Source organism: Oratosquilla oratoria, chromosome 35, assembly GCF_046742065.1.
Source record: "Oratosquilla oratoria isolate Oo_2021 chromosome 35, ASM4674206v1, whole genome shotgun sequence".
Classification (NCBI taxonomy): domain Eukaryota; kingdom Metazoa; phylum Arthropoda; class Malacostraca; order Stomatopoda; family Squillidae; genus Oratosquilla; species Oratosquilla oratoria.
The window spans coordinates 32,247,021-32,259,270 of NC_134811.1; the positions used below are offsets into that span (position 1 = coordinate 32,247,021).

Sequence of the window (12,250 nt, forward strand, 5' to 3'; positions counted from 1 at the left end):
GGCCAACGCTGAAGCTTAAAGTATGTAAACAGTCTCGTGCATCCAACGTGTCGCTCGCCGCGGACACAAATCCCGCTATTCTCCCGCGGACACAAAAAAGGAATTGACGCGAGCGCTCTTTGTCAATAGCAGAACCCCAACCCGGCACACTGCACCAACTGTCCCATCCAGCCATCGCCTGCGACTCACAATAGGGCACAAAAACCCACTCAACCCAACGTACCGAGGGGCACAATGCCCAAACCCACCCGGGTTGTGCTCTCGCTCACTCGCCCGCGCCGTGGACCCGTACCCGGGCCCCATCCAGATGTTATTGATTCTTCAATATATCGATCCGTGTCCATTACACGTGTTTAAACCATACACAAGGGCCGGCGGAACTCTCCATGAGCGTCAACACACACGCACACACACACACACACACACACACACACACACACACACACACACACACACACACACACACACACACACACACACACACGCACACACACACGCACGAACGCGCATACACACACACTCCAGAATTACCCATAGATCAGTCATATATGAACTCTGAGCTCTCTTCTACAAGGGTAAAAACTGTCGATCACGAATCCAACACATGATCCAAGACCATGGTGAATCACACGCACACACACACACATACACATACACGCGCGCACACACACAAATACACGATAACTTTGTCTAGTGGCAACATGCCCACATATAATCTATTTTACCAAGCCCAACATTTCTCACCTGTGATTGAATTCTGTATACGAGTATAGTTTCTACATGCACTGGTAAATTTGATAAATTATATTACAAAATGTGTGGGTGTGTATTTACCCAATTTACCTAATTGTATCTACCTAATTATGGTATACAGGAAAGGAGCAACGCTCCTTGGTTCCCGTCTCCTATTTTGTGTGTGTGTGTGTGTGTGTATTTACCTAGTATTTACCTAGTTGTATTTTACGGGAAGGAGAGCTATGCTCGTGGTGTCGCTGTGTGTGTGTGTATGTGTGTGTGTGTGTGTGTGTGTGTGTGTGTGTGTGTGTGTGTGTGTGAGAGAGAGAGAGAGAGAGAGAGAGAGAGAGAGAGAGTGTGGGTGGGTGTGGGTGTTGGTGTGAGTGGGTGTGGATGCGTGCTCACTGTATGAACACAAGCAGAGGAGCTTAGAGCTCAGAAACCACAAAGTCTTGTCACCGTTTATCATTAACTGTCTCGCTAGCGGTAGAGTCAGAGACATGAGTAAAATTGCCTGACTCCAGACAAAATAAAAATAAAAAAGAAGGCTAACTCAGAACCTGTCTTGAGGGGGATTAATTAAGATGAGTTAAGCCCACGAACGCCTTTAGGGTTTTATTCTGGTTACGCCAGGGATTTTATCTTATTCAAAGGTTAAGCAAATGTTCTCTCGGAATATCTGTGCGAGAGTGACATGACAATGATAATGCATGACAGATGGTGACGTGAAACCATACTGGTAGACAACAGATGACAGCTGAAACCGCATGGTAATACCAGCTGGCCTGAAAAGAGATAAGGAGGTGAAGAGGAGACGCAAGAGGGTGAGGAGGAGGAAGAGTGAGAGAAGATAGGTTGTTTGCGTGCATGCTTGCATCCTACGGGCGTTATCAATAGCTGAGACTGTGCGATGGTACTTCGGGCATAAGGGTGAAGTTATAGTGCGGGCACTTGAATATATCGACCTTACAAACACGCCCTCCAACCGCACCAGCAACGGGTTTCTGATAAGTGCCAAGAACAATGCTTCCGTTGTGGGCTCATCCTACATAGCACAGTGTCTAATATTACGCAGCGGAGCGATATAAGAATGAAGCACTCCCGTCCCCCCCCCCGCCCCCTTGGCACTGACGTAGGTGCCACAAGGTGAGGCGCTTACGCCAGAAGGCTCTGAGTAGCTGCAGCTGAAGCCGTCGCCTTTGTCCTATGCGATGAAACTGTTGGTGCAGGTAACACACAGTCACTGCTGGGAATCGGAGAGGAGTGCGGGATTCGAACCCACAGTTAATCGAATACGAGACCCGTATGATTACCATTACGCCTCTATAAGTGGCGCCACAGAAGTGAATAAAGTCGCTTGGCGCCAGTCAGAGTAAAAGGAGGTGTGCCAGAGGTTGCCTGACAATTCCCCGCTATCGACAGAGTGCCATAAGGATGAAAAGATAATGCGCCACGCAGTGCGGAACTCACGCCAAAAGACGCTTAGCTCCAAATGCAGACGTCCCCGTTGCCCTTTGTGTTCGGACTTAAGGGGCAAGTGGAAGTGACCTGTAGCCGCTGGGTTCGAACGTGAGAGAGACACACAGAGAGAGAGAGAGAGAGAGAGAGAGAGAGAGAGAGAGAGAGAGAGAGAGAGAGAGAGAGAGAGAGAGAGAGAGAGAGAGGTAAAGTACAGGATGAGAATTTTATATTCAGTAGGGAAATTAAAGGTAAAAGAAAAAGAGAGAGGAAGAAAGGAAAAGAAAGAAAGAGAGAGAGAGAGAGAGAGAGAGAGAGAGAGAGAGAGAGAGAGAGAGGGGGGGGGCAGGATCACAGGCAGAAAAGGAAGGAATTAAACTTAACCTCATAAGCCTGAAGTACTAAGATTATAGAGAATATTAATGCAGTGATGGTAATATTGGACTGGGATAAGAGCGTACCCTACATAACCATAGTTCTCTGTTACATACACCGGCCACATGTCAAGTCATATGAATTGCAAATTGCATCCTATGTAAACAATCTATGTCAGAGTCTGCTATTGGATTGCCTTACCTCATTCAGATAAAAAGTATGTGGGAAAACAGGCTCTCTCTCTCTCTCTCTCTCTCTCTCTCTCTCTCTCTCTCTCTCTCTCTCTCTCTCTCTCTCTCTCTCTCTCTCTCTCTCTCTCTCTCTCTTTCTCTGCCTTTCAGTCTCTCTTTCTATCTATGTATCTATCTATCTATATCTATTTATTTTTGTGTGCGTTGCATGAAAGAAAAGTTTATTAAATTTATGTTTATGTTTTTAACAATTCACTGGGTAATAAAACAGAGTAAAGTGCATGATAACATATATTGAGTGGTAATAATTCTCGCTTAATATTCAGATGATAATATGCACTGCGGTGCTGTAGCTTGTGTGTGTGTGTGTGCGTGTGTGTGTGTGTGTGTGTGTGTGTGTGTGTGTGTGTGTGTGTGTGTGTGTGTGTGTGTGTGTGTGTGTGTGTGTGTGTATGTGTGTGTGTGTGTGTGTGTGTTCACCTCGGATCTGCTGCAGTCTCTGTCGAGACAGCCAGACACCACCCTACGGCAGTGAGCTCAGAGCTCATTATTTGCCGATATATGTGTGTGTGTGTGTGTGTGTGTGTGTGTGTGTGTGTGTGTGTGTGTGTGTGTGTGTGTGTGTGTGTGTGTGTGTGTGTGTGTGTGTGTGTGTGTGTGTGTGATTGGCACCTGCTGGAGCGAGATCTTCTGTCGAAGAAGTCTTGGGAAGATTCGTCCAGATAAGAGACAATAACAGAATTTTAAGGTCATTCATTCATTCATTCATATATTGTTTCATTAATTTATTAATATGTTTCGATTTTGCTTATTCCGTCTATTGTTATTAATTTTTCATTATTAATTATATATTATTCATAATACAGTATATGTTACTTGTTATCATTTATTATCGTTATCTATTATTTGTTATTTATTGTTTCTTATTTATTATCTATCATGTGATTCACTTTATACAATTTGGTTTATGTATCATTTGCTATATATCATACGAGTATATTGTGTTATTTGTTATCAATTAATCGTTAATCGATATTCATTATCTATCTACTTATTCCTCCATTCATTCATTTTTATTTTTATCTATTTATCTATTTTTCTATTTATTCATCTATTTATTTATTTATTATTTATTTATTCTTATTTTTTATTTATTTTTATTCTATTTCTTTTTTTTCATTTATTTATTCTTTTTTTTTTTTTGAGAGAGAGAGAGAGAGAGAGAGAGAGAGAGAGAGAGAGAGAGAGAGAGAGAGAGAAAGATCCTTTAGGGGTCATAGAGTCTAAGGAACATCTTCAAATTTTTCAAAATTCTCGACTTTTTCCCATTCATTTATTCTATTTTTGTTTTTTGATTGATTTATTCATTTACCTAATATTTTTTTTTTATTTTCTATCTTATCTTGAGAACGTCTTCAACTTCTTTTAGTATCTCGACTTTTTTCCAGTATTTACGATCTGAATTGAAATAAAGAGTAAATAGATATACAACGAAAAAGAATAGATAACTAAATGAATTCGTAAATGAATAGATGAACTGTAAATATATATGTATATATATATATATATATGTATACATTCATATATATATATGTATGTAAATATATATATATATGTATGTATATATATATATATATATATATATGTATATATATTTATTTATGTATATATATATATATATATGGGAGGTGTAAATAGATCAATTTACTAACTAGATAGCTAGATTGATTGGTAATAAAGAAAAACAAAATAGGTAAATAGATAGATCAAATTAAGTGGATAGAATTGCGGCAAAAAATATTTAGTTCCCAACAAAAATTGTGTCAAGTTCATGCTACTCTCTCCACTTCCTCCACTCCTCCACATTCCCCTCCCCAAGTCTCGTTTCACACGTACCGACTTTTCGCCGTCCACGACACGAGGTCGTGCTCTAAAATAACCAAGGGTGTATATGGACGCTTTCACACGTGGTCGTGTGAAAGCGTCCATAGACACCTATGGTTCCTTGAGAGCACGACGTCGTGTCGTGGACGGCGAAAAGTCGGTACGTGTGAAAGAAGTCAAAAACATCAAGGAAAAGTTGCCTATAACCATGTGTTATTATTCCAGGAGCACAGGAATCGGGGACCCTGATTTCGTAAAGAAACGGACGACTCAGACCGCAGATCGGAAAAATAATATCCACATATCTTCTGACGGATGTACCAGATGCGGGTGGAGCCTCCCCACTACCAAAGCACGTCCTGGACAAGTACGCAAACACCAAAGACCTTATACACAATCAAACGCCATTTAACGCACCCCCCTCCCATCTTAGCACCTTGTGGATGAAGCGTCATACCTCAATCCCGCCACACGGTTCGGGTCAAGGTCAGTACAGCGAGGCACAGTACAAGTACAGTTGGTGGAATAAGTTTGTTTACAATTTGTTAATACATATTGATATGTGGATTATATATGTGCATGTATATATATGTATATATTCATATATGTATTATATTGGGAAAAGGGTCAACTGGAATGGAAGGAAAGAAAGAACTTTGTTCATTTATGACAAACTACTGTACGACACTTTTCTACATATTTGTTATTGCCATATGCCAAGCCTTCACACAAAGAAATGATACCCTAAAAGATATATCTGTATGTACAGGGATGAGCAATAGACGACACTTTAAAGACAAGGTTATAAGGCTTCTAAATATATCAAGTTCATCATCAGAGAAAACGCATCTCATTCTTTTTTTTTTTTTTTTAAGGTCGAGTCCTATCGACTGAAAGCGAGTTCGTTGCAAGAGAAGACTATATCACATTCTCCCTAAGGAGGCATCGTCCTCGCCTTCTCTCACATGAGGAGTTCGTGACGTTAACCGAATCATTTGCAAAATTCCATACAATAGTTCCTTCACCGTAAAACCAGATTTCTGGCGACAGTTGCCAGATGGTGATCATTCACTTCTCGAAAAAATGATCAGTACGCCACATATAAACACAAAACAAGTTTCACCCCTTCCGTACCGGGTGCCACTTTTAATTTTATTCCTGCTGTCGTCAGGTGATTCTATTCATCTAGTGCCACCGCATTGGATGAAATCGCCTGACGATAACCAGAATTAACAATAACAGTAACATCATGTTTTTGTTTTGTTATCATTTGTCTGTCTGATTTTCATTTATTATTAGTTATATGTCAATTTATTATTATTTACTATTTACCTGTTTGTTTATTATTTAACTATACCTATGCATTTATTTATTTATTTTATTTGTTATTTACATTATTATAGTTTTTATTATTTTATTACTATTATGATTTTTTTCGCATCCGACCTAGATATGGACCAAAAGGTCTCCTGTCGGCATGCTCCGCCTTTGTAATCCTTTGAAAATGTACGGAAGGGGTATAAGTAGTACTGGGAGGTGGGATATATAGACATAAGATCCTATTTGCATGTAATGACTACGAGTTTGTCGACTTTCATGACCTTAAATTGGTGAGGATTGCCTTTACTATTATTGCCATATTAGCTAGTTTTGAATTTTTACACTTTACTGAAACTTGCACATTTTCGTCTAATGTATTTTTTTTATTTATATTGCGCAGATGTTCCACTCTAATGGTGGATATAATTTTGTTCTTCAATAATTTTCTGTTCAAATGAACAGATTATATACCGAGTGCGTGCTGATGTTGTGGAAATGAGTATCTAGGCCACTAAGCATTAGTCTTAGTGGGTATCTAGGACACTAGAAAGATTATATGAAGAATCTCTTTCCCCTTCCCTCCACCTCCCCCTTGCCCTCCCCCTTCTCCCCCTTCACCTCTATCCCCCCTTCACCTCCCTCTCTCCTTCCCTATCCCCAAGAATTGCCAACGGAACAATTTCCTCCCCACAAGAATCTGTGTGACGAATATTCCACTAACCTAACCTAAACCAACCTAACCTAGTTTAGGCTTACCTTACTTAACCCTACTTAAATAAACTTACCCTATCCTTGATTAAGGTAATCAACAAAACCTAACCATACCTAGCCTAAGCCTAACCTAACCTAACCTAACCTTACCCTACCTAATTTAACCTGTTAGCTCTCAGCTAATCAGTTTCATCTCCAGATTCAATTATGTGAATAACCTCCCCCCTCCCAACCTTCCCCCAACAACCCCTCCAACCCTCCCAGCCTTGGTCTGATCCGAAAAAGAAGTGAGGATTGAGTAGACCATATAAAATTATTTGGACAAAAGCCACAGAGAATTATGGGGACAGATTAACGAGCCCCGTAGGACCACGACCACGGTCTTATTGGTCACAACATTTCCACCATCTCCATCCATTTTATTAAGACAGTAGGGCAGGAGTCCCAGTTATGAACTTAAATTGGACAAATTTAGATTTAAGAAGAAAATAGGGAAGAACTTGTTTACTAATGGAACAGACTTAGTAACCATGCACTGAGTACTGAAACTATCGGTTGTCTTAAGGAAAGGTCAGGCAATTTTATGGAAGGTGATAACATGTGGTAATGGGCATGGAGCTGCCTAGTCTAGGCCTTATGGTCTCTTGAAGTCTTATCTATTTTTATATTCTTATCATCTTCACTATCACGGTGATCAAAATCATCATAGAAATGTTTGCCGTCACGACCACCAACTCTTCTACGTCACAGTTATGATACCAGTTATCACTATTTCCTAACACACATTATTGTGCTATCAAAACACATGAACAAACGCATACATACACACACACACACACACACACACACACACACACACACACACACACACACACACACACACACACACACACACACACACACACACACACACGACTCGAAGGCGCAGTGGTTACAGTTCCCGGCCGTCACTACGGCGGTCCGGGTTCAAATCCCGCCCACGGCTAAAATAATTTCAGTATCGCTGCGCTGCGAGTCGTTACTCCAACTCTCATGGGCAGGGACTTGGGGTGTGTGTGAGTGTAAAGGTCACAGCATCACCCATAGATCGGTCTGAGCTCTCTTCCGGGAGATAAACAGCTGTCGATCACGAGTCCAACACGTGATTCAAGACCATGGTGAATCACACACACACACACACACACACACACACACACACACACACACACACACACACACACACACACACACACACACACACACACACACACACACACACACACAGCCATTCCATTACCACTACAAACAAGAGCAAACTTGCCAGCTCGCCAGCCACCCAGTAGTGAAGTGAAGCACATGGTGACCACATGAAGCGATAAGGCATTCAAGCCTGTGTACCCACAGTCATACATGACGTCATGGAAGTGGTGTCTATAGTCTGTTTATTTTACCTTGGCGAAGATTTATTACAGAACAGTATACGTATATATATATATATATATATATATATATATATATATATATATATATATATATATATATATATATATATATATATATATATATATATATGTACATATATATATATATATATATACATATATATATATATATATATATTTATATATATATATATATATATATATATATGTTCTCGTTGAACAAACTTTCTTTGTAAAAGACATGGATTCCTATAAAGGAAAAATTAATAAAAGATCAATAGAATCTTAAATTCAACGAAATATTTAAATTAGGAACCAGCCACTTGGTAACATTTGTGAAGAAAACCCACGCTACGTTCATGGACATGACGAAGCATAAGACATATGCTTCACGTCTTTGGGTCACTTTGCACAGTCGCCTCCACTTCTAAGTACAACAGTGAATGACGTCATCTAGGAAGTTACGACATGCGCTAAGCTTTAGGTCGTAAGCTTACGCTGTGGATAGACATTTTACGACCATGTAACTGTAGTATTTACATGTGAAGGTGACTGTACCTGTAACGTCACAAAACATCGTCACGTAAAATACAAGTGAAACATTATGACAAGGAAACGAAGAACACTGAAAACATCAACCATAGAACGAAAACTTATGGAAGGCATCGATCGCCCTGGTTACATTTATTTATCTTTGTATTGACACATATTCTGCTTTAGGCAATGGTACTGCTACACTACCTAGAATGTAACTTGTGTTGGTGTGAGTGATATCCATATTGTAAGTGGCACCATATGCCTGGCGCTGTGACCTTCCACAACCAAAACAACTGTGATTTCATCGCCAAATGCATTAAACACCTTCCGCACCGGGTGGCACTTTCCCTAGCTGCCGCCAGGCGATTTTATTAATCTTCTTGGAACATCCTTGGTAGTGAAGAGGTTAAGCTTCTGTGAATTAAAATGAGCAACCTAATTCTCTCTCTCTCTCTCTCTCTCTCTCTCTATATATATATATATATATATATATATATATATATATATATATATAATACACTTACAACGCATAACTGGAGAACATGGACCCGGGTATGCATATGGAAACGTAAAAACACACAAGCCCCATAACCCCCTTAGACCAATTATCAGCCAAATCCCCACCCCGACTTATGGTTTAGCCAAGAGACTCCACGAACTTCTTATCCCATATGTACCTAGTTCCTGGTTGCTGAAGTCCCTAAAGAATTTATTGACCTTCTTCACAACAAAGCCCCTACAGGTCTTATTGCCTCGTTAGATGCTGAGAGTCTCTTCACAAATGTCCCCGTGAATGAGACCATAAACTTCATCTTAGATGAGGTTTATCACTCCAATCATGTTCCCTTGGATATTCCGGAAACTTTGCTTCGTAAACTTCTAGAAGCGTGCACGACTGAATCCCCGTTCCGCGGACCGGACGGTAAGCTGTATAGACAGGTAGATGGTGTGGCGATGGGGTCCCCTCTCGGAGTCCTTTTCGCCAACTTCTACATGGGTTTAGTGGAAAGACGAGTTTTCTCAGATCCTTTAATTCGCCCACACTCCTATGGTAGATACGTGGACGATATATTCGTTGAAGCAAGAGACCATACACATCTACTAGAACTATGTGAGTCATTCGCTACTAACTCTTGTCTCAACTTCACAAGTGAACGCCATGCTGATGGTTCTTTGCCCTTTTTAGATATCTTTGTAAAACCCGACGTAAATAGATTTACCACCACTGTATACGTTAAAAGCACGAACGAGGGTAGATGTTTAAATGCGGATGGAAAATGCCCTGCAACCTACAAGAAAAGCATCATACATTCATACGTGAAAAGGGCATTCACGCACTGCTCCACATGGCCTCTTTAACACCAAGAGCTTCAATGCTTGCAGCAAGTCCTTGTTAACAATGGATTCCCCAATAAGGACGTACAAGAAGTCATCCGACGAAAAATGGAGAACTACCTAAAGCATGACACCATCCCTCCCGAGAAACCCCCCTCAATTATTCTTAATTACAGAGCTTTTATGAGTACGGCTTACCGAACGGACGAAAGAATCCTCAGGGAAACTGTTGAACGCAGTGTACAACCATCCGACCCTGGAGAAAAGCTGGAGCTTCGGGTTTATTATAAGAATTTTAAAACGTCAAACCTCATCCTGCGAAATAACCCGACCCGTAACATCAACCCACTACGGAGGAGTAATGTCATTTATGAGTTCATCTGCCCGCACGAAGACTGTAAGCTTCGTCCTGTATCTTACATAGGAATGACGACCACTTCTCTCTCCAGAAGATTAACGTGCCATCTACAAGCTGGTGCCCCGAAGAAACATTTTTCGGAAAAACATAACTCCTCCCTGACTAGAAAGATCCTGGTGGAAAATACAAAGATCATCGACTCCGCACATAATTTTCATCGTCTGGAGATCCTGGAGGCCCTCCATATTCGAGAGAAGGCTCCATCCATAAATGTACAGGGAGGTACAACCTCCGTGGCTCTAGCTTCACTGGGTGGACAACTGACCCTCCCAGCACCCCACGGAGTGCCACGGACGTAATTCCCACATAAGATCTTTGATCTTTCTTCACTATTTTGTGTAAGCTTTCCCAATTCACCTATTGTCATATATATAAATTGTTTCTATTACCATTTAAATGTACTTGAAAATGCTCTAAGAAGGGCGAAACGTCGTATAATACACAATATGAACTTCGGCAATCTTTTATTCCGACTTCATGAAGAACAAAGAAGCACTATTAGAAAGGTTGAATCCTTCAACAAGAAGCTTATTCTTGCACAAGCAGCGGTCAAATTTAATTCTATACATATATACATGTACGAGGGTCATTCAAAAATTTCTGAGCCCCCCTTCACAAAATTTTAATCAGAAGATCTATTACAAAAACTTTATTTGTCACTTTCAATATATTCTCCATTCTTGGTTATGACGGCTTCCCAGCGCTGAGGAAGTTTGGGAACACCATTTCCCAGGCCTTCACGTTGGATGGTCTTCAGGCGGTTGGAAACGGCGATGTTTATCTCATCTTCGTCCTGAAATCGTTGACCACGCAGCGGCTCTTTGAGGGTTGCAAACAGGTGGAAGTCACATGGAGAGAGGTCTGGGTCTCATCCCCGGTTACTATTCTGTCCATGAAAGCATCTCCTTCCCTCCTGAACCGTCGAAGATACGCACGAGCCAGTGTGATGCGGCAGGCCCTCTGCTCGTCGGTGAGGTGTGGAACCCACCGCGCACACTTCTTCCGCTTCTGCAGTTTGTTGTGGAGGATATCCCAAACGTTTCCTTCAGATATCCCAACCTCCAAGCTGATCTCCTGAACTGTCAGACGCCGATCTTCTGCTAACAGCTCCTGCACCAGCGCCACATTGTCGTCTGTGGTCGCTGTTCTTGGTCGTCCATTTCTGGGGGCATCCGAGACTTCTGCTTCTCCTTCACGAAACTTCACCGCCCAACGCTTCACAGTGGAAAGGCCAGGTGCAGATTCTTCACCAAGAACTTGGGCAAGTTCTGCGTGGATGGCAGAAGCAGATTTGCCCAGAAGAACCGAAAATTTGATGATCGTTCGCACTTCTTCCTTTGAGAAGCTCATATTTCCGAAATGGAACAAAGTGTGTTGATCAAGGTCGTCTTTATACTAGTAAATGATGAGTATATTTAACAAAATTCAGCTCAATGTTACATTACACATATACAATCAGGACCTAGAAGTTTGATCACGTTTTGTTCACTGTGGCAAATTTTATGAAGGGGGGCTCAGAACTTTTTGAATGACCCTCGTATATATATCTTTCTCTCGCTCTCGCTCTCTCTCTCTATCTATCTATTTATCTATCTATGTACCTATCTCTATCTATCTATCTGTCTCTGTGTCTGCTTCTGTATCTTTATCTTTCTGTCTGTCCCTTTATCTCTTTCACTGTCTCTCTGTGTCTTTCTGTGTCTGTCTCTATCTCTTTACCTCTCTTTCTGTCTTTTTACCTCTCTCACTCTCTCTCTCTCTATCTATCTATCTATCTATCTATCTATCTCTATCTTTCTCTCTCTATCTATCAACCTCTCTCTCTCTCTCTCTCTCCCTGTCTCTCTCTCTCTCTGCCTCTCTCT

At 41.1% G+C, this 12,250-nt stretch overlaps 1 protein-coding gene across 1 annotated transcript in view; it reads left to right on the top strand.

Annotated features, from left to right (window-relative positions):
* The window catches only part of LOC143018725 (uncharacterized), a 20,258-nt gene extending 10,229 nt beyond the window's left edge, over positions 1-10,029 (top strand). Inside the window, exons 3-4 of the mRNA XM_076174308.1 lie at positions 9,314-9,743; positions 10,016-10,029. Coding sequence (XP_076030423.1) covers positions 9,314-9,743; positions 10,016-10,029 — 444 coding nt within the window. The remainder of the gene's footprint in view (positions 1-9,313; positions 9,744-10,015) is intronic.
* Positions 10,030-12,250: the final 2,221 nt, after the last annotated feature.